The 23,055-nt window shown below is 41.7% G+C and overlaps 1 protein-coding gene and 2 long non-coding RNA genes across 3 annotated transcripts in view; 2 read left to right on the top strand and 1 right to left on the bottom strand.

Moving 5' to 3' along the window:
• VEZF1 (vascular endothelial zinc finger 1) overlaps positions 1–12,867 on the top strand; it is a 27,196-nt gene extending 14,329 nt beyond the window's left edge. Inside the window, exons 3-8 of the mRNA XM_019545307.1 lie at positions 5,160–5,857; positions 6,645–6,708; positions 7,765–7,948; positions 9,540–9,734; positions 11,950–11,994; positions 12,339–12,867. Of these exons, the coding sequence (XP_019400852.1) occupies positions 5,160–5,857; positions 6,645–6,708; positions 7,765–7,948; positions 9,540–9,734; positions 11,950–11,994; positions 12,339–12,766 (1,614 nt within the window). The 3' untranslated portion in view covers positions 12,767–12,867. The remainder of the gene's footprint in view (positions 1–5,159; positions 5,858–6,644; positions 6,709–7,764; positions 7,949–9,539; positions 9,735–11,949; positions 11,995–12,338) is intronic.
• Positions 12,868–13,202: 335 nt separating this feature from the next.
• Positions 13,203–19,013, top strand: LOC109317129. Its single transcript, XR_002102984.1, has 2 exons — positions 13,203–15,612; positions 18,462–19,013. It is a non-coding gene; the product is annotated as an uncharacterized LOC109317129 (long non-coding RNA).
• LOC109317128 lies at positions 17,277–20,929 on the bottom strand. Its single transcript, XR_002102983.1, has 2 exons — positions 19,059–20,929; positions 17,277–17,537 (listed from the first exon to the last, which is right to left on the bottom strand). It is a non-coding gene; the product is annotated as an uncharacterized LOC109317128 (long non-coding RNA).
• Between the last annotated feature and the right edge of the window lie 2,126 nt (positions 20,930–23,055).

Raw genomic sequence — 23,055 nt, 5'->3', positions numbered from 1 at the left:
TTTCTTTTTTTTTTTTTCCCTTTGCCCCATTTTAGTGCCCCCCCCGATGATTTTCTCAGGTTTTGTTTCATCTTCTCTACCCCCCTTGAAATAATAAGGGATTATTATGATGACTGTTATTATTTTAATCCCCCCCTGTTAGAAGGAAAAAAGCCGGAGCCAAAAATAAAATAATCAAACGAGGAGAAAAAAAAGCCGGCTGTGCGGGGAAGAAGACATTAATCCCTCTCGGAGCAGCCGGGCGGGCTGGCGGCCGGGTGACGGGAGCTTGTTTTCATTTAAAATGGGGTTGGAGGTGGGGGTGTTTAGGCCAGGGAGGATGGCCCTGGGGGCTCGCTTTTTTTCTTTTTTGCCTGCCCCTTCCTCCCCCCCAGCTCTGCGACAGTGTGAAAGTTAAAAACTGAGGGCAAAGAAAATGCCATGGGCGCCCCCCTCCCCCTCAGGGCAGCTCTTCCCCCTTTGCTCTTTCTCTTCTTTTTTGTTTTACACCTTCCCAAATGCGACATATGTAATGTAATGTAACAGCAGCAGCCCCCCCCCCCCCCCTTTAAAAAGTGCCACACACATCACCTTCCACGAGGTAAAACGATCCTCTTTGCAAATTACCCACCCGGAGGCTTCCTTGCTGCTGTTTTGATTCTCTTTTTTTTTCAAAAAAGAAACGTGACATTTGTCAGAGAACCCAAATTGAATGAGTGCGTCTGCAGAGAGCTCGCAGCGTTTCTTTTCTAAAGGAAAAATGATTCTCTTGCAAGTACGAAGAGATGAGTCACTTGCTCGAGTGTCCTGCCTCTGAAAACATGCTCAGAATGTTCCCTCGGTGGCGAGCGCTGCCCAGCCCCAGCCTAGGTGCAAACTTACTCTGCCCTTGCAGCTTGGCCCCGTAAGGAAGCACACCAAACTGCAGCAAGCTGTAATTTGTGTCTGCGATGAGCCCCGGAGCTTGGCAGAGGTTTTAGAAATTATTTCTTGCTCCAGTGGGCAGTTGTGATTTGAACATGGGGAAACTTTACACTAAGAAGTTAATCTCCTTACTCCAGAGCCATCTCCCTTTGAGTTCACAGGGTTATTCTATCTCCTGCGCTCCCCTTAAAAATATTTCTGAGGGCTTATTCTTAAATTAGGATCTTAACATTTATTTGTTGCCTTTCCTTCTCACAAACAGTTAGCCAGTGATACTTTTAAGCGTTTTGTTAAGTCAGTTGCTTGCTTTTTTTTTCTTTTCCCCCTGCCCCCCAACTGTACTGGACTTTGAAATACTGATGTCTTCCGCTTTGGTTTTAGTCTAGTTGTAGGTATTGTTGCTTTTAATTAACGAGCTAACAATTTGCCGCCTTAAATTTAATGAATTGTGTGCAACTAGGCAGGATCTTTGTAAAGATGTGATGTGGAAATTCCCTCTTTGTCCAATCGTTCCAAATAATAAAGCTCTAAAACCTCATTATGAATACTTAGCAGGCCTCTTGAGTCATTTTGAGAAAACAAATGATGCTGAATACTGCTCTCCTACTGTATCTTAGCTTGCAAAGCAATTGGAGAGAAAAGTGCTTATTCTAGTCCACCTTTCCCTTGCAAAAAATGTTAGATCTCTGGAACACTAGTAATCTAATAGTCATTTTACAAGGCCTCATCTGTCTCTCTTATGTAACTGTGAAATAGCCAGATACAGTTGGCCGGGTAGATGTTGCCTATTTTCTCTCTGGCCTTCAACTGCAATATCTGTGGAGGATATTTTTTCTTGAAAGAGAATATTTAATACTCTGTGGGTAACTCATTTTCAGCCACTTGTTCTTTGTGGAAGGTAATTCAGTTATTTAATTTTAGTCTGAATGGCCATTACATGAGCATCAGGACTGTTACCTTTTTCCAAACAAAGGTATTCTACCATGTGTAGCTGTCACCATGATGCATATTTTTTAAAAAGTAAAATGTATTCTACAGTGAGCAGTTCTTGTTCATTTTTTTCCTTCCTTCCTTTTCTTTTCTTAGTATCCATGTATATTTTGAAAACTGCTTTTAGTACCTGCCTGGAAAGTGAAAGTTGTATCATAGTGCAGAGAGAAATCATCCATCAGACAGAGCATTCAAATATGAGTCATGCTAATTTGTTGCTCTGACATTAAGGCAAAAAATCTCTTAGCCTCTGGCGCTGGAAGTTCATAGTGCCGCTTCCTACCAGCGTGGGTCCTGAAAATACTGTTTGTATTTTGGTTGCTATCCCCATGGAAAGAAAGTTTTACTCTGATACTTTTCCTGGAAGCCTTTTTCCAAGTGTTCAAAATATCGCAAAAATGTTGACTTGACATTAAGGCTAGGTCAAGTCAAACAGTGCCCTACAACTGGAGGAAAATGACTTGCAAAAGGCAGGCAGCAGGTGCTGTTTCACTCTAATGGCAAGGCTAGAAAAAGACAGCCTGATCCTTCTTTGAAAGGCTCTAGTTCAGGGAATCCTTGGAAACTGACACATCGCTTGTTGCTGAAAGGTTTTGTTAAAAAGAGGGTATGGGTAATAACACTGGAGTATCTGGGAATGAAGATAAGCAGCCTTCTATAAGCAGTGGCTTCATAACACAAAGCCTCATGAATCTGTTGTTTCATGTGAGACATCTATATCAGTTTGATAGGAATAAGTGTATTATTATCTTGGTGTGCTAATGGATCTTTAAGGCTTAAATATGTCCATAAACTGCATAAGTTTGAACCTTGTCCAAAGGATTTGGACTCCCTATTATCCGATCTGCTCTGTCTGCCTTTGAAATTGTATATCTTGAGCTATCTTAGGATGTTAACCATTTGTCCTCTGTATGAAGACGCATTCACTCTGGCATAGCTGGAAAAGGGTAAGGCTTTGAATACAAAGCTCTTAATTAAGTTTCTGCTGGTGCTCCTGAACAAGTGTATGGCTTTTTTTTTTTTTTCCTTGGGCCAAGGCAGCTGGAAAAAAATAATAAAAATGTACTGTTTATTCAGTATGTGAAACTTGCTGGAGCTTGTGTTCTTACCTTACATTGTATCCAATGCAGCATCTCGGTGTTCTTACAAACCAGGACCAATTTCATAAAACTTGGAAGTCCAGGAAGGAAAATACTGGGAGGTCACATAGGTAAAAACTGTCTGGAAAAGATGAGCCTGTCCTGTCTGCTAAGTTAGAGCACCCGGGCTCTCTGTTTGTATCACCTGCCAAAGCACCCTCCCTCTGGTTCTTAAGAATACACCTGAAGGGTTTCTCCTTAATATATCCACACTTAACAGGGCAGCATTCAACCTGGCTGTTAACCCCAAAGTTTTGGAATAGACCTGAAGCACAGGGAAGTGAAAAAACCACCGTATTTGTTACTAGTAAGCTACAAGTAATGTCAGAGCGAAGAGCTTGAGTTAAACCATGACCCATTCTCCCATCAGAGAGTTTAGAAGAGTATATCATTCACCTGTGCCCAAAGAATAGCTTGCACCCCTGAAAGAGACCACTGGCCAGGCAGGTGCAGGGCTTGAACAGGGGAAGCTGTAGCTGGCATATGAGTATCCAGAGGGAAGGAAGACTTGTACTGAAGTCCTAAAAACCCTTTCTAGCAGATGCTGAGTGTTGTAGTCACTGTCTTTGGTTGTTTGTGTGCTGTAGAAGCAAAAGAACTGGGGCTTGGATGCCACCAAAAAAGAAAGTCACAAAGTGTGCTTCTGTAAAGACTGAAGTCTCAAAAGAGTTTTAAGCACTTGACTATTGGGTGAAATGAGAAGAATTTTAATTTGAATATGCAGAATACTATGGATCCTGATTAAAAAGTAAGAGCTGGCAGACTCTTGTAGACTCCAAATCAGTACAGAGGAAGCCTGCAGAGTCCCAAATATGGGAAGACTGTTAGATGAATTACGTGTCATTTGCTAAAGGAAAACAGAAAAAGAATTTTGGAAAGATGTGACACTAATTGAAGTGTAAGTTTCCATACACTCCCCTTCATGCCGCAGGCTTCCTTGGTCACACTGAGGTGGCTGAACTGATTTTAAAATTGGTCCAGTATGTTGGTGCAGAGCTCTAATACCAGCATGTTTAAATCCCCCTTAAACCAACTTAGTTTAATGTGATACTAAGCTAAGCTGTTTTAAGCATAGCCTCAACTAGTGGAAATGTGTCCATCTAAACTGGTTTCAAATCGGTTTGGTTACACCAATGTAAATTTATACTTTTTTGGAACAAATGGTAGTATTCAATACCAATACAAGGTGGAACAGTCTTGGTAGCAAAGGCTGCAGGTGGATAGAGTAATGCCTGTGGGAGCATTAGAGAAATCTCTAGCACTCTGCTTACACTGATGTTGCAGTTTAGGGTCATCCACCATTTATCAGTTCTGTTTTAAAAAAGAGAAACCTGCAGTTGTTGCCTCAGATTGCCAGATTCCAGTTCTTAGTGATTGATTAACCCTTTCCTCGCTGACAAAAGAGTTGCTTCTGAAGACGGACACAACATGTTTTTATTTTCATTAGTTCCCCAAAGCAAAGAGGACCTTAGTTGTGCAGTGAGAGAGCCCGTTGAACATACCAGTCTGAATCTAGAGTGGAAGAGCTCTTGATACAAGTTACATAAGGGTGGTTCCAGTACTGACAAACTAGTGCAAACACATTTATTTAAGTAAGATGTCTCATCTCTTCCTGGCTCACTATGGCTGCAGTTTAGCTCTTGAAAGGGTTTTTAATTGTAACCACATGTGAGGTTAGTGTTAATGGTTTGAAACCTGGGGTCAGACTATCTTGTCAGCACCGCCCTCCGCCCCCAGCATATATACAAAATTTCCTGGTACAGAGCTAATATCACAGCCATTATGATCACAAAAATAACAAGTGTCATTTACTTAGAATTCAAGCAATATGCTAATAAAAAGCCTGACAAAAACACCAGCATTTTCTATGAGAAATGTTGCCCTCGGGAAATTAAAAAAATTATTTGGTGTGATGTATGCCTTCCTACACTTGCTCACTACAGAATCTTTACAGCGCGTGTATTTTAAAGGGCAAATGGTTTATCCTATCAGGAAATTGTTTGTGGAATTATAACCTCATACCCTTGCTAGTTGAATGACTGTGGACTAAGATTTGGTAAATGTTTTCATCGAATCAAAGCAAATGCTCGTTAATAAAAATTTTTAAGTGTGAATGTTTGGTTTTAGGCACATGAAGCCTCACATCACCAACAGCAGGCAGCACAGAACAGTTTGTTGCCTCTCCTGAGCTCTGCTGTTGAGCCACCTGATCAGAAGCCGATTCTGCCCTTACCAATAACTCAGAAACCTCAACCTGCACCAGAAACATTAAAGGATGCTATTGTTGGGATTAAAAAGGAAAAACCTAAAACCTCCTTTGTGTGTACTTACTGCAGCAAAGCTTTCAGGGACAGCTACCATTTGAGGCGCCATGAGTCCTGCCACACAGGGATAAAGTTAGTGTCACGGCCAAAGAAAACTCCCACCACAATGGTGCCCCTTATCTCGACCATTGCTGGTGACAACAGCCGAACTTCATTGGTTTCGACTATTGCGGGCATTTTGTCAACAGTCACTACGTCTTCCTCTGCCACCAACCCCAGCAGTAGTGCCGGTGCATCTGCCATGGCAGTGACTCAGACAGTGAAGAAGCCCAGCAAACCCGTCAAGAAGAACCATGCTTGTGAGATGTGCGGAAAGGCCTTCAGGGATGTGTACCACCTCAACCGGCACAAGCTGTCCCACTCGGATGAGAAACCCTTTGAATGTCCCATTTGCAATCAGCGCTTCAAGAGGAAGGATCGCATGACCTATCACGTGAGGTCTCATGAAGGTGGCATCACCAAACCATACACCTGTGGTGTTTGTGGAAAAGGCTTCTCGAGGTACCATGTAGAAAATCCCAGGCGAGCTCAAGTATTGGCTTTTCATAATCAAGAAGGGTTAAGCTATCATAGCGAGGGGCTAGGAGAGACAGACATCTTAGAAGATTGGTGAGGGAATAAAGAACCTTGTGTTTGCATCTGGGGCACGGGTCTCAGTCTAAGCCACTTTGGTTGCATCTTGAAAGCTGTCATGATTTTATGACTTGTTTGCTCTGAAATTACCTGGTGACCTCAATCCAGGTCATGCTGGACAGATGTCTCCATCACAAATGCTGCTAGTGGGAGGCCTTATTAATGACCTTTGAAGAGGTCAAGGGCCAAATGAGGCATGAAGATTGACCTGTCTGCTTGCCTTTAACTTAGCTTCGCCTAGAGCAGGGTTGGGGTTCATTGATGGAGCAGTGTGGGGAAGCTTGCACTGTTTCTGGATGGGGTGTACCTGCTTGTGGGATAGAGAGAGCTCCAAGCTCTAAGGCTGATAACCCAGCACTTTTGTATACCAGTACTAAACATTCAGTAAGTACAGTGCTTTTGGGCTTATGATAAAAATGTGGCTGAGTTTTAAACTTTTCAGGTTGGGTCCCAATGAGACTATATTGTTCTAGCAGAGGGCTACTTTATAGGTAAGGGAAGTGTATTTTATTTTATTTTTTTACCTTGTCCTTGAGGGGGGAGGTTGGCTGAAAAAGGGCAATCAATGCAGTGTTCAATGCCGCCAGCTTAAGTGTCATTACTATCTGTTTGTAACAGTATGCGTATTCTGTTTTCTACCTCTCTTCTTTCACAGGCCTGATCACTTAAGCTGTCATGTCAAACACGTTCACTCAACAGAGAGACCCTTCAAATGCCAAGTAAGAGTTAAAACAATTTATTGTGTCCTTAGACAGCATCTGAATATTTTGCCCAGGTCTGTGTTAGTTGATGTAGCTGCTCTGAATGCAAGTTTAGAAATAAAGCCTCATCCATCCTGCTTGTAGCTGTGATCCAAGTTTAGCAGTAACTTAGGAGGATGCTTTGTCTCTCCTTTTGTAAAATTGAGGCTTTTTGCTTCTTGACAGTAGCACTGTCTAAACCCTACTGCTCAGGTCAGGTTTGCTTTTTTAAAAACAGCTCAATTAAATCTTCAAATAGACACTGATTGCTGTAGCAATACATGGGACGTATTTAGCAGTATTAATAGATGAATGTAATTGTGAAAATAGATTGTTAATATCATATCCTTTAAACTCTGTTTTGCTTTCTAAGCTAAAAAATTGAATAAATGTAGTTGGTTCTAGATTTGCTGTTTTGCCTGAAGTGGAAAGCAACTTGTCACAGTGAAAATAAGTTGAGGACTAAAAGCCAGAGGAGTAACTTGACTAGTCTTGAACAAGAAACTGTTCTGCTGTTTTGTTTAGAATCGTCCCTACTTGTCCTAACCTGTTTTTAGTGACTCATCGTGTTGAATAAAGAGTGGCCTTGAAAAATGCTTTGTTTTTTCCCTTTCCAAATGTAGATGGGAACTAAATTAATTGAGCAATAAAAAAATCAAAAAGATACAGTGAAACCTTTATGCGAGATCTCTTTCCCCCCCTTACCTGTTTAATGTATTTATGTATAAGTCACCTCTCATTTTAACATGTGAGGTAATCATCTGCTTTATGAAACTGCTTCAAAGTAGCCCCAAAAGCGTGGAGTACTGTTCTTTCTTACTCTTATCAGCAGACTAGTTTCATAAAGCAGTCAGATTAAGTTTCAGTCATGTGAATGGTAGTTTGAGAGAGGTTTCACTGTGTCTATGTGAAATGAAAAAGTTTGTCAGTGTGTCAGGGTACAGTAGCACCTAGAAAATGGGCTTAAAAGTGGCACGTGGCCCCTGCTACAACAGTATGGTCTGCGTTTAAAAATTGCTGTTGTCCTTCATGTAGACATGCACTGCTGCCTTTGCTACCAAAGACAGACTGCGGACACACATGGTGCGTCATGAAGGAAAGGTATCGTGTAATATCTGTGGTAAACTTCTGAGTGCAGCGTATATCACCAGCCACTTAAAGACACACGGGCAGAGCCAAAGTATCAACTGTAATACCTGTAAACAAGGCATCAATAAAAGTAGGTGAACTGTTTTTAAACCATTTTTGATAACACTGTGTTCTCAGAATTGTGCAACACGTGTTGCCTTTGACTTCCTTAAAATGTAAAATACACCTATCACAAAAAAAGATCTTTCAGAAATAGATTCTTCATGAAAAGCTTCGACTCAACAAACTGGGGTATGTGGACCTCTGGTATGGCCTTACCTCATAAAGGAATGCCCTTCAAGAAGGGAGCGTAATTCCTCACGTTAAAGTATGAAGAGCCCAAGTGTTTTGCCTTTCATCTTCTGAGGAAATAGAATTCTTCATATGCTGCATCCTGAACTATGAAACTTTGGTGTCCATGAGTCTCAATCAGTTATAGAATGCGTGCGACTTTGAAAATGTTGCAAGTTAAGTTCAGGATTTGGAGCCTGATCCAAAGCTCATTGAAAGTCAATGGAAAGCCTCCCATAGATTTCCATGAGCTTTGGCTCAGAGCCCTCAGCATTTTTCCCTTGCAGCAGTTTACAGGACACGCATTTAAAGCCTGGATTTTCATGCCCTGCCTGACGTGTTTTGAGCAGTGCTGGTATTTGGCCTCTGTTATGCAGCAGGTCAGATAAAATGATTCCTTCTGGCCTTAAAATCTCTGAGTATCCTCAGTTGTTGCAGCAGAAATGCTGAATCCTGAGCTTTTGAGTGCCAAGTAAGCAAAGGAGAAACTGGCTTTCAACCACTTGCTCTGAAAAAGTATTTGTATTAAATGAACACACACCATTAGTCATGTCGGCTGGGAGTTTTGAAAGAGCCTTAAGGGAGCTGTGTGTAACCAACCCCCTTGGGCTCCTTTGAAAATTCCATCTTTGAAGCCTTCAAACGGTGTTCATTTACAAAGGATTTTCTATTCCGATTTCCTATTTGGTGTTAATTCCTAGATGGTTGAGCACGCTTGGGCTAGCTAGTAGTTTTGATCACTTATCTACTGAACCCAATAGAAAAAAAAATGAAAACACAGATTAATTTTTTGGAAGTGTAAGGGTTGCTAGATTATGTTCTCATTGTTCACACGGTGCTAACCCTTCTGCCTTTTTTGGTATCAGTTCAATAACATTACACGGTACAGAACTCGCAATGGGCAGAGGTGGGAGTGGCAGATGCTGTCTTGTGGCCAGGGAGCAAATAGCTATTTTCTGACAGAGAAGTGAACTGAAAGTACCGTATGGCTGTAATTCCAAGATGAACAAGGAAAAAGTAATTTTAAATCATAGTTCTGAATTTTAACCAAACTCGAGACAACTGCTGCCTTTAGATCTAGAGAAAACTGAACTGCGCAAGTACCAGAGAATCATTCCATCTTTACATCTTATGTCTTAATCTTTTTATATATGGTCCTTGAGCCACCACTTGATTTTGCCTGAAAACCCAGAAAGGTCAGAGCTCAGATTTCTGTGGATCTTAGAAAGGTGATGATATAAAGCGCAACACAAAATAAAGGTTTTGCGTGCTTCTCCCTTTCACAAGATTTCAAACTCCTTTGTAGCTTTAGCAAAAACCATCGTCCTTTCATTAGGAAAATGCATATCTTTTTCAAGGTGAATTTGTGTGTTCTTACTTGATTGACATAGCATGCATGAGCGAGGAAACCAGCAACCAGAAGCAGCAGCAGCAGCAGCAACAGCAGCAGCAACAACAGCAACAGCAGCAGCAGCAGCAACAGCAACAACAGCAGCAGCAACAACAACAGCATGTATCAAGCTGGCCTGGAAAGCAGGTAGAGACACTGAGATTATGGGAAGAAGCTGTCAAAGCAAGGAAGAAAGGTAAAACAAACAAAATCTATGATCTTGGAGTACTTGGTTTTATCAAACCATCTGAACATGTTGACAAGAAGAAAGAGTTTTTATATAGGTGTAAAATAGCACAAATAGCATATGGATTTATGGCACATGAAAATTTAATTCCTAGTAATAAAAAGCCAGAGTAGCTGCAGGGGGTAACACTATTAAAACCAGAAGCCCTTGCTAATGGTTCCTTCTCAAATGAACTTCTTTCCATCTTACTTGCTGTTGGATTCTGTCAATGAATTTGCACATAAACCTTTTGCAATTTGAGGGAGCTTTGTTAGGTGTGCTCAAGGGCAGAGGCTTTTTGATTTCTGCCCTTCTTTAGCACATGCACATACAGAATCTCTTCATGGACATCATTTTGCATTAAAACACTTTTCATAGCTCCTCTGTCCTTTTTCTCCCACTTTCTCCCATTCATTTTAATCCCTGGCTAAACTGTATTTGTCCAAAGTCTGCCAAAATTCATAGATTTATTTATTTATTTATTTATATTTTGCTGCTTGGTATCGTTCATTCATTTTCATTACCAAATTAAACAGAACATATTTGCTATTGCCAAGGCACAACTCATCTGCCCCTAGCCTACTGAAATCAAAGTTGAATAGCTTCCTTTTGTTGATCGCTGTGACTCTTGTGTGAGGAATAGATTGCTTCCATCTAGTGCCTTATTTGCAGTATAGTGGTTTGAAATCTCCGGTTACTGTTAATGTATTCTTTTCACAAGTTTGGTTTCTAATACCTATCACATGGCTTCCTTGGATTAAATGTTTTCTGCCAAATTCCTCGTATCCCCTTGGGGCTTTTCATTAACTCTCATTTTGAAACAGAAATATTCTGCACTCACCTTTCCCCTCAGCCTCACCACGATTCCTTCATACTCTATCTTTCTGCTCTTTATAGTTCCCATCTCTCTGACTCCTACTAGTAAGTTTATTCAATTTAATGATAAGACGGTAATGTTAGGAGGAAGCAAATGAAGTGGGAGGTATAGAAAAACCCAAATGAGGCTTGATCTGCCTGTTCTTTCCTGTGCCTTGTTTCTACTTTTCTGGTTTCTTACAGCGATATTATGCAATGTGTTTGTTACCAAAAAAAAAAGATAATGACACTAAAAGGAAGTGGGGGGGCGGGGGGGGGGGAACGACACATTGTGCCAAGCTTCATAAGTCTCAAGCTAGTAATGCTGGTTTAATGAAGTTGTCATGTCCAAGGACCACTTTGTTTATTTTGGGAAAGGATGGGAGGATGTGCATTTTCCCCTTTGTGTATTTTGGGTTGGGGAGATTAACCTAGACCAGTCAGTTTCACTTTTATTGATAATGTTTTTCACACCAGTTCTCATAAACTAGTGCCACCTTCCAGGTTGCTTTGACAACAGTGTGGAAATCTTTTTTTTTTCTTTCAAACTGTATTTTTAATTTTGTGATTTTTTTATTTTTTCTTTAAGTCCCCATTTTCCCCCATACGTTAATATTGACTTGAACAGCCAACAGGGACCCTTGAATGGAGCTAATGTTGCTGTCAAAGAAATCATTGTCTTAATATGTTTGTCGAGCTTTTATGGCAAGGGTGGATTTTTTTGGCTCTTAGTTTACTTCTTGAAATACAGATGTAGACCGAGCTTGGTGTCTACCCTACAAATGGGGAACAAGACATGTTTTTTGGAAATGCCGTAACGTTGATACAGAATATATTTTTGTCGGTTTCTTTAGCAGTCATCCCTTTCTTTTACCCACACCCCCCCAGCCTGCTTCTGTTTTTGGATCTTTGTTCTATGGCTAACCAGCAGGTGGTGCTGATATCTAGTGGAGTCATCTGCCTCTTCTCTGGAGCCTGGCTGTATCATCTCCACAAAGTGTCCAGCCCCTGCTAGACCCAAATGGGAACAGACCCAGGAGCTTCCATCTCAGTGCAGGGTCCTCTTGGTTCTTGCCTGTTTGGCACTAGTCACTGCTTATTGCAAAACAGAGTAAAATATTGGTGTGGAATTGTAGCTAATGTAAATGCTGAGGAGATAATGGGGGTTATAAGATCTGCTGGCTGGGTGTTCTTGAAAAATGCTAGGATAAATTTACCATGAGCAGTGGAACAATTTAGCAGAAATAATTTAAGACTGAAATAAGCAGATACATATTGAAACCAGCTTTGCTTATCAGTCCCTAATAATGACTTTTTAAAACCTTCACAGAATGTCAGTTCACCTTTGAGAAGGCTATAGAGTACGTACCATTCGGTATGTACACTCTCTCCTCTACTTATAATGTTCCTCTTGAGAGGATTTTTCTGATTGTACGATACTGTTTTTGTGAACATCAAAACCCTCTTTATAAGACAACCTCGCTTGACTTCCCAGGAAAGAATTTTGAATTCATATGAGCTGCATGAAAGTTATATTTATTGTAGGCTGTAGAATGTTAACAGTTTAACTTACTAATATTTTTCTAAAGAAAATTATTCCAGAATTTGTTGTTGTTTGTTTGGTTTTATTTTTATTATGAATATGATTGTTATTATTTTAAATCTTGTCCATGGTTTTTTATGTGTTAAAAACTTTGTCTTTTTATGTCTCATTTTTAGAAGCTGCTAACTTGTGCCAAACCTCCACTGCTGCTACTACGCCTGTGACTCTTACTACTCCATTCAGTATAACGTCCTCTGTGGCTTCTGGGACTATCACAAACCCAGTCACAGTGGCAGCTGCAATGAGCATGAGAAGTCCAGTAAATGTATCAAGTGCAGTTAATATATCCAGTCCGATGAATCTAGGGCATCCTGTAACTATAACAAGTCCATTATCCATGACATCGCCATTAACGCTCACAACACCAGTCAATTTACCTACCCCAGTAACCGCTCCGGTGAATATAGCGCATCCAGTCACTATCACATCTCCTATGAACCTCCCAACACCAATGACGTTAGCTGGTCCATTAAATATAGCAATGAGACCAGTAGAGAGCATGCCTTTCCTGCCCCAAGCCTTGCCCACGTCTCCTCCCTGGTAAAGAATTTCTAAACAGTATTAAAGAGGATTACAACTGAATCCTTACCAGCAGTTTTTTTTAGTTGTTAATAATAATAATAATAATAATGAATAATAATAATGATGTAATAATAAAGTCAAGCTGAGTAACTGGCGCAGTATGCACCAGTCAGAGACCATAATAGCATCTTTCCCTGTTGATTTGGCTCATATTGTTTGAATCTGAGTTTGTAACTGATCACTGGAGCACTTCATTAAAAGCCAAGTTTTACCTTTAGCTGACAGTGATGCTGAACCTAGGACAGATGGTTACTTGCCAGTTACAAAGCAGTCTTTAAGAATCAGCATTACTGTTTTACCCCAGAAATGATAACCTAGAAAATAATTTTAATCTAAACACTAGCAAAGACCCCCCTTCATGTCCTTGACAGGGTGGATAGCTGATTTTAACTTGCCAGTTCTAAATCCACTGTTTCAGAGCTAGTGTAGTATTTTCGTCTGTGTTAATTTTTTTTTTAAATGAGTAAATGCATTATAATGTTGTCATTTTTTTAAGAAAATGCATTTTGGAGAAAATATGCATTTTACCTTTGGGAATATGATAATTTCAGGCAGCATTCCCTATGGGAAAGGTGATACCAGCTCTGATATGCAAAGCATATGATAACTTATCATTCTCACTTCAACATATAATAGGGATTGTGACCTGATATTTGGAGATGTAAATATTACCCAACATATTACCCTAAGGGAATATAGCATTGTAGTCAACATTAAAAAAATAAATAAATAAAACTCTTAATGTTTAGTGAGAAACAGCCATGGCTGACAGAAGAGGAGTTGAAATGTATGTAAACATGGTCTCTGAAAAGTCAGAACCCTATGGGACTCTTATTTAGGAGCAAAAGGAGTGCTTTGAACTTATGAAATATTGCTTTAAGCTGGAAGATTCTGGAGGCGCTGGGGTATGATGTATATGCCCTCTCTCTCCCAATCAGAACCTGCTGATGATGCAGCAGGGAACAGATGTGTTAGTTGTTCACTAGAAGTTTTGTCTTATATTAAATTGTATACAGTTTTTATTCTAACCACTAACTAGGTAGGATGCCCCTTCAGGACAAGCCGAGAGCGTCTTTTAATTTCCCCCCTATTTCTTAATCAAGTGTTGTGCAAATCTGTTCAACTTTGTAAATATTTGCAAACATCATCATTTTTACGTTACTCTTCTATTGTGTTAACACATTTCTTTCAATTTGTGTGGGTTTTGGAGGTGGCAGTCTGAGCTGTCCAGCCCAGAACTGCACCACAAATGATCACACGTGTTTAAACTACATGTGCTTTTTATTTCTTAACCTGTTTATCTGTACATAAAGTAGAAAGCAGAGTCTAGGGAAACAGATATACTTTTTAGACTATCATGTCACATATTCACATTTTTACAACTTTGTTTAAAAAGAACCCCCTGAAACCAAGACTTTACATTGGGGGGAGGGGGGGGAGAAAAAAATGCAACTAAAGTTGCAATGTTTTTCTCTCAATGAAGTTGAAAGCAATGGAGATTAGTGTGCCTGCATTTTACAGAATGCTAGCAGGACTGACTAGTCAAAATGGACTGCTTCCGTTTCTACCCCACCGTGTCAGTACAAGCAGCAAATACCAGACTTCTAGGTCAGGTGACAGGTATCTGTATCATTATGTGAAACAGTTCTAGGGGCTTGGACTACATAGTAAAACAAAAAATAGAACTTTAGTGTAAAATAATTTTATAAATGATCTTTTGTACTTTAGGACATCAAATTGTACAACTTTTGTATATATAAAAGCTTAGGAACTTTCTGTTTAGCAGAAAGGAAACACATTCCTACACTTTTAATGTATATGTTTGTTATAATGTCCATGTAAACATATGCCCTATGTTTGTGCCTTTTAATTAGTTTGTCTCAATAAACAAAAATGTAGAGAAGAATATGTAGCTATGACTTTGTTACCACTGCTTTTATTCCAACAGTACAAAAATCTTTGTTTTTCTCACTGTAGAGCATTGCGTGCAGACAGCTGCATGAGCTAGATTGATGTGGCCAAAATGAGGCATGTGAATCAAATGCAGCCCAGCAAAATCCATCACTCTCTCCCCTTTAGTGTAGTGGCCCAAGCATGGTGGGGTGTTGCATGCTGGGATATGTAGTCTTCAAGCCTTACATCTCTATTATGGATGAAAGTGATTTCAACTTTCATCATTTTCATAAAGTAGGTACAGCCTTCTGGCTCCTGGCAAGCTGCTAACAAGACCCGCAATTAGGTGAAGTTTGGGTGTCACTGAGCTTAAAACCAATATGGAAATGTGTACTAGAAGTGGTTATCTATGAATTACTTATAATAAACAGGTGTGAGACTTCATTGTATGTTGTCAATTAATGCAATATTAACAGTGAATCCTTCACTCAGCTTGTGTGCCCCAATAGTCACGTTTCTGTTGACAGGAACACACCCATTAAAACACTTGCAAGGAGATTCCTCATTGTGATGGAGAAATGAATGTTTCTCAAACCTAGTGCTCCTAGCATTAAGTACAAGAAGCATGAAAAGACCTGTTTCAAGCCAAAGCATTAAAACAAAAAGTGATGTTCCTGATCTGCACCTAATAGGCTGCGTTAGCTAATCTCCAATCAGTTGTGTTCTTGGGGAAACGCTTGAATTTTCCTGTATACCAATCGTTTGCAGGTATGCTCGACTGTCCCTGTGAAGACATGTTAATTACCTTCGTGCAAAATACACCAAGCTGCTTTTGACAAGCTGAAGTTGACTGATCAGGCTTTATATGGTGCCTGCTATCTTTTAACCAAATGAGCTCAACTGGTACTCAGAAAGGTAACAGGGCCGGGCACTGCAAAGGGGTGATGTGCTGTGGTAAAACAGATGGGTGGATGATTTGCAGAGTACTGAAATAGCACCAGTTGCTGAAATCGCCTTTTCCTGGGTGATAGTTAGACCAGATGGAAGTTGTGCTGGATCTGATCCAGCATCTTGCCTCTGCCAACACAAGGTGCCTCAGGAAGTTCCAATAATATAGCAGTAAGCAGATATGGGCTCTTGATGAAGTTCCCATTTTAAACCCTAATGGTTAGAGATTGACTTAAACCTTGAAACACAAGGCATTTATACTTTCAAGACACTTTAGGTGAAATCTGGCCTTTGCTGGTATCCCTGGAGCCAAAATTTCACATTGTTCACATATCAATTCTAGATATTCTTGCTATGAGTGCAAACATCCAGTCCTTGGTTGAAACTTATGTTCCTGGTCCTCGCACCATCCTTTGGTTCCTTCTGACAGTTCTCATTGTGTCTTCGTGTGAGGGTGATGTTGCCTGACACTTCTTCCTGAGGGAATGGGACAGATGCACATGTTATTTTATTTTTTTAAACAAGTGTTTTATAATATGTATGGATTTGCCTTAGCAGAAATGGAATTTTTTCTGTCTGACATAATAGCAGTGTGTGTGTGTGTGTGTGTACTCTGGTAATTGTTTTGCTCATTCACATTAAATATCCTGTTTTTCATTCTTCTTCAGTTGTGTAAAACATTTGAGCTAATGCCAGTGAGAAGTTGCCATAGATACTATGACACAGTGGTCAAAACTAAATACTTGGAGAAGGTGCATGCAATTTCTCCTAAAGGCCAGTGCTGTTGGTTATAACTTTAGAGCGGTTTGCTCATGGAAATGTTCCCTGCCAGACACCACAAGCAGTAGAGCATCCTAGTTTAGTCTTGGATGTCCCAAGTGGGTCTCCAGAATGCCACCCAGAACTTTTGAGTTGGTGCCAAAGAATTTCTCCCATCAAATTTCTTTCTTGAAAGAAAGATCAGCAGGGTTGTCAGTGGAAGGACTTATATTGACTTCAGTGAGATTTGGATCTGGCCCTAAATACCTACACTTCTGCCAACAACCAGTGATGTTGGAGGTAAGAAAGGATGAGATTTCCATGAGCCTTCAGTTGTGGGGCTAACCGCTCCCCCAAAACCAAAGCAGTCTTCAGCATTGTTCTTGTCCATGGAATGAGTGCTTCTCTGAGGAGTTAAAACTTCAGTCTGCATTGTGAAAAATCCTTTATATCAAAAGAAGAGGCTACCAGGTTATATGGCTCATCTGCTCAGCTGGGACACTACAAAAACTGTGATCAGTGAAAGTAGAAAGGGGAATCTGGTTCTAACCTGCTTAGACGGTAATGTACTTTGTTAGGGACATTAAAGCTGTAGGAACAAATTCTACAAGCATACACAAACTGGATCCATAGGAGGAGCCCCAGTAAACCCGCTGAGATAACTCCTGGGTGCTCCAGTGTTTGCAGAAGCCGAGTCTTGGACTGTTAGCTATTCAGATGTGCAAGCAAGGACAGAAATCTTGGCTTCCTGTGTGCGTAGGTAAGCACCTAATACAATGAAGATCGGATGCTTATTGAGGCCTCAGGGAACTGTTGCTGTAGAGATGACGATGATGAATAATGAATGGAAGCAGTAAGAGTCCAAGAAACAATGAAGATAGATAAATATTTTAATGGCCATTTGCTTGTTTGGAAGTCTGAGGTCATAAAACACACTGTGACAGAGGAAATAAGTTAGACATGGGATACTTTTATGCCTGATCAGCCTGACAAAATACAGCTGTTGGAATCTTTCCTCTTTTTTTGGAGCATTTTGCTATCTACCAGTAAAAATCAAATCACCTTTGGCCAATAATCCATCAAACGTGCTTTTTAAAAGAGATTTGATTTGTCTTTTTCAGTAAATATATTTCCTGGGAGTGGAAGGAAAGAGACATGATAGGCCTTTTTTTTCTCTCAGAGTTTTATTATTGTTTTAAAAAACGAACAACTTATGTTAGCCATAACAATCAAGATAACAGCAAAGAGGACTTGTCTTGTGATTAGAATCCTTCCTGGGTAAAGAGCTTTTTCTGATTACACTTCATCAAGCAAACTATTGCTGCTAAACAATAGAAACCCTCTGTTCTGTCCCACGCCTTGCTGCAAATATGCTGTATGATTTTAGAAGTTGCTCAAAACCAGATTTTCAAAAGAATTCAGGTCCCGATCATCAGGTGCTCAATGCCCACACCTGAGATTTTCAAAGGTGTTTCTATTTGAACACCTACAAAAATGGCCAGATTTTCAAAAGTATTCAGCCTGCCCTCTGCTGAACTCCAACAAATCTGCCCTATTTGGGAAATGAGCTCTTCAGATTTTTACCTATTCTCAGTGACAAGCTCTCCTAAAAAGTCTCTAGTTTCTTTGTGACTCAGCTTGCCCATTTGAGAAAAAAAGAGGACTTAAAATGATCTAGTTCCTGGAAATATTATTTAAAAAAAAAGAACTTGTAAAGGTTTAATGAGGTGTTTCAGTCCCCTTCCTCATAGCTTCTGATGCAAATAAAAATACATCTTTCTCTTTCCTGCCTGACTGCTGGAGCAAAAATCAAAGAGGGAGCCCAGGGCAGGAGTGAAGTTATTAATGCTATGTAATGCTTGTGCTTTTTGTTTCTACTTGGCTTATCCTATCCCAGATTCAGAGGGGTGGCACGGTGGTAACCAAGAGCAGCTAATTTTACAGTTGAAACCAATTTTCCTGTTTGAAAGTATAAGGCTCTGCTAATATTTTCTCACCTAATAAGCCCAGTTGTTTCTAATACAACCCCCCCCCCCCCCCCTTTTTTTTTCCTGCAGTTGTGTTTAATTTGATTGTCAACTCCAGGTCTTAATCAAAAAAGGAAAATGTGTTTGGTTATTCAATACAGAAGAAGCTCAGTGAAAGCCCTGGCCCAGCTGTACAGCAGGAGGATTGGGCTCTGACCCTCTCTGGCTCAGTTTGTCTCTCTTTAAAGTATAAGGAAGTGAATTGCTGAGGAGTTGGTGCAAGGCTTTGTTCCCTAAAGGGCCATAGTCTCGTCCTGCTGAAGTCACTGGACATTTGGTAACTGGTTGAAGCAGAACCAGCTGGTTGCTGTAAGCTTTGCAAAGTTCTTTGAGCGCCTCAGATGGAGGTGCTGAGAAAGTGCCAAGCAATGCTATTGCTGCGTTTGCTAACTGACCTTATTTTTAGAAATCTAGGCTCATATCTTTGGCTGAGGAACTAAGAAGAATGCAACTAAGGGACATGCTTTTAAAACCTTTTAGTAGGGAACAAGGAGATAAAGCATCCTGAAAACTACTCTAGCTTGTGCCATTTGCTTTAAGGGCCAAATACAGCAGCAGAAGATGAGCAGCAGGAAAGAAAAACATTTTTTTAAAAAAGAGGCATGGCATACAAACTGGTTCACTGACCTCTGCCACCAAAGCGTCCCCCTGCTCTGGGATGAGTCTAAGTCAGGTTCAGGAACACTTTGCAGCGCTGGTATAGCACAAAGCAGTTGTAGGGCCATGTCGAATCTGGGAATTGTTAAATGTAAATGCATCTTTTATCTAAGGAGCTAGAACAATGCTGAAAGATTATAGCTCTTTCTGAATATTCCATACACCCTATTAAAAAGAAAAAAGACCCTTAACACTAAATGCAAAATAAGCATTTAAGCAACAGCACCAAGCTGTCTTGACATGTCAACTCCCAATCATTTTAGGGTTAAGGCCAATCTTGCCTAAAGTTTTTTTTTTTTTTTTTTTTAATCTTACAAGTGATTTGTGATCCTTCAGTTTTTGGGGCATTTGAAGTGACAGCACTCTGAAAATCAGATGCCTGTAAGATAGTTCAATGTGGGCTCCCAAAACGAGTAAGTACCCTCGCCAATGTAGGCCCCACATTTAACTGGTTAGTTTAAAGTAAGTTTATCTAGTTTGTTTAATTAGAGGAGAAAAATGGCTATAATCTTCAGAGCACGCTTATGGGAATGCTGTGGTTCAGAGAGGAGGCAGGACTGTTAGCTTAATTTAGAGGCATTGGCAACTGTGTTTAAAAAACACACACATTCTGTGTTTCACATGTGATCTTCTTCAAGTGATGATTTAATTAGCTGAGTCTGTCTGAATTAAAATCCACTCACTGAATTCCTCTGAGTTTTACACTTCTACTCCCATATGCTGTGGCTGCTCAGTGTTGTTAGCACCTGTGACCCTAATCCCAATGCAACAGGGGTGCTGACGCACACAGTGATAATATTCTATTACCAGCAGAAAGTTCCCTCGGAAACAAACCTGGAGCAGAAAACAAGAGGTCAGGCTGCAGCTTACTGTGAGTGCATTAGCATATGGGAGGCATTGCCCAGGTTGGTTGGCATTTAACTTTGCAAAGCTAAATATTTGTAATTCTGTAGAAGTCAAAGGGAGCCTTGGTACTGATGTTCCTAGGGAATGCCTACCCCTGAGCGCTCAATGTCTAATGTATTTTTATCCAGGGCTGCAGTTTCCCACTCAGTCAGGGTGGGAGAGCATGCCAGGATAACTTCCACCTCTGTAGCCAAGTGCTTTGTGTTGTCAAAATCCTATGTACATGCCCAAGATAGGGTTTAAACAGGGCACATGTATACCTTGCGCTGGGCCCTCTGCATCGGGTGACTTTAATCTGCCACGTCTGAGGCACTGCTTAAATCCTTATCTCTCCTGCCTCCAGGAGGAGGATTAATGCAGAGAAGTCATACCAGGCTTAATAGCAGGAGCCTCGGTGATTCCCTCCAGTGCATCTCCACATGGGGTTGAGAGCTGTTTTCACTAGCAGTTGTGAACAGTTGCTCTCACACGTTAGTGACAGGCACCATATAGCAACCTTGGGTAAACACTTTGGTGCATCAGTGCTTGGTTCAGTGCCAGATGCTGTGCTAATGGACACAGCTGAAATACTCAGGGCCAGATCCTGCCTCCATCCATAACAATAGGTGTTTGCCATTATGCATAAATAGATGTCCCCAGTATCTTATTCTCTCTGCATCTATAATGCATCATTGCTCTTACAGGGAATTTATAGCATTTTTTTGGAGAAAAGAATGTATAAAGGATGTTTGGGGAAGACCGACATTATTTGCAATTTGAGGTTCAATTTGGCACGTAGTTTCAGCCACAAAAAATGGGGCTAGGGGAGGGACAGAACAATGGAAAACATAAAAATGAACATGTTGAAATGTTTAGAAAGAGCAGGTCATTTTAGAAAAGTCAAAACAGGGGTTTTTTTGGTCTTTTCTAAATACATTTCAATGTTCATTTTAAAAAACTTTTCACTAAAAACAATACGAAAATAAAAAACGGCAAAATAATCCAGAAAAAAACCCATTAAAAACATTTATTATTTTCTTTTCTAAATAAAAATGTAATGCTCATTTTAAAAGACAGTTTTCTGTCAAAACTGCAACAACAACAAAAATCACCAAATTAAAAAAAAAAGGGGGGGGTTAAATAATTCAGAAAACAAATCTAAATATCTTGATTTTGATAGAATAAAACATTTTAGGTTCACTCCTAAATTACTGTTATTGTTAACAGGGTCCTCGGCCATCTGCTCCGAGGCTGAGCGGATCTCAGACGTGATGTTAGAGATCACTGAGAAGCCTCCCCACCGGATGCCCACGTACCTCCATGTGGCTACCGAATTCAAGATTCAGTCGTATAGAGTCAAGCCAGAGTCGTATAGCCCTGGCGTGGCTTTAATTTAAAAAGAAAAACTAGCTGCTTTTATGGAAAAGCCATGCGTGACCCATCCCCAAAAAATTTAAAAAAAAATAAAAAAACAGCCGGCCCACCTCTCCCTACTGCCTGGACCCGAGTCAAGTTCCCAGGGTAACACTGCCCTGATGTCCTTATCTGCTTGCATTGTACCTAAACTACCCCTGCCCTCGAGTGTCTGAAAAGACCGCTTCCTGCCCCGAACTGTGAAGAGGTGCGGCTGTGAGCTGTTAAACCCCTCCAGATACACTGGCTGAAGGGACACTTTGTGGTAGCCCATCTCTCATAGGAAGTGCTCAGCCAGGGTGACTGTCCTCTTCTTCAATGCATCGGCAACGCGCTGCTGGGGCTGAGTTGAGCCGGCTCCTTTTGGAAGGCGCGTTGGGAGCCATCGGAAAGAGGCGCTGGACCAGCCCTCGAAAACTGATGGAACGAATTCCCTACGGATTCTCGCACCTCGCTTTAACCGGCCAACGCGTTGCAATGGGACCTGCTTGGCCCTTGGAGAGAAACATCTGTCTGCAGCGGGTTGCAAGCAGGGCACAAAGCGCACGGTGCTGCGTTACGTACCTGGGAACCGCCGACAATTTAGAGACGAGAATATGGATCTGGGGACCGCTTTGCAGGGTAACGACAGGCCGCACAGAGCTGCTTCTGTCGTCCGGGTCACGAGGGGCATTGGGTGCATTAGTCGAAAGCAGCGACCCTCAGCCAGGGCGCCGCCAGGTCCTTCGGGCACCCCGAGGTGCGACGAGAGAAGCAGATAAATTCGGACTTCGGCTTGTCCCTGCCTGGACCATCTCCTACCCCCTGCTGTGGGGCCTCTCTGCAAGGAGGTAAGCACTATAATCCAGCAACTCATTTTTGGAAGTGGTGCCACTCAGTTCACAAAAGTCATGGACGGGGCCCCGTGTCCCAAAAGGTTGCAAACTGTCGGTCTTAACAAACTCGTGGGCTCCTCCTTTTTTTTGCTCAGTAATTATAACGTGTAAAATAAGCACAACTGGGCCCCTTCTGCACTTGCAGCCTGTGCCGAGTCCACCAGCCCGGCTGCTGGGGCTCAGTAGCGCTGGCTCTGGAAGGTGCTTTGGGAGCCTTTAGGACGAGTCCTCAAAACCTGCTGAAACAAATTCACTGCAGAGTCTCACGCCTTACCTTTAAAGGGTGCCCGAAAGCTACTGTTGCCTGGCACAACCCAGAAAGAAGACCCGAGCTGGCAGTGGTCTCCTTCTTGGACACCATTAGCTTCGCATGCTGGCCCCCCCCCCGCTAAGGTGGTGTGCTCAGGGTACTCCTGCCCACCGGGATCACCGATTCCTTCCCTGGGCCTCTCCCCCCGGCACTCAGTGAAGAAGTGCTAATGACCCCCCCATCCCTGGGAGAGGCGCTGTTAGGAGCCCGGAGACCAGCGGGGGCCCCAGCCGCACGTGCCGGGGGTGCCGCTGCCCCCTCGCCCGTCCCACCCGCGGCCTCCCTGCGCGGGGAGCTGCATTTCAGGCCGGCGGCCGCTAGGAAGCCGCTGCCTGCTCCCGCCGTGCCGGAGCTGAGCGCAGCCCCTGCCATTTCCGAGGATCCCCCCCACCCCGCCCGCCTCCGGCACTCAGCCCCAGCCCCGGCGTGCGGGGGCAGAGCCTGAATCGCGGCTCCGGGGGAAGCTCGAGCCCTCCAGCCGCTG

The sequence above is a fragment of the Crocodylus porosus genome, unplaced genomic scaffold (assembly GCF_001723895.1).
Source record: "Crocodylus porosus isolate Cpor-Errol unplaced genomic scaffold, CroPor_comp1, whole genome shotgun sequence".
NCBI classification, from domain to species: Eukaryota; Metazoa; Chordata; order Crocodylia; family Crocodylidae; genus Crocodylus; species Crocodylus porosus.
The sequence above is the reverse complement of the archived record's forward strand: the minus strand, read 5'-3'. Positions and strand labels throughout refer to the sequence as shown.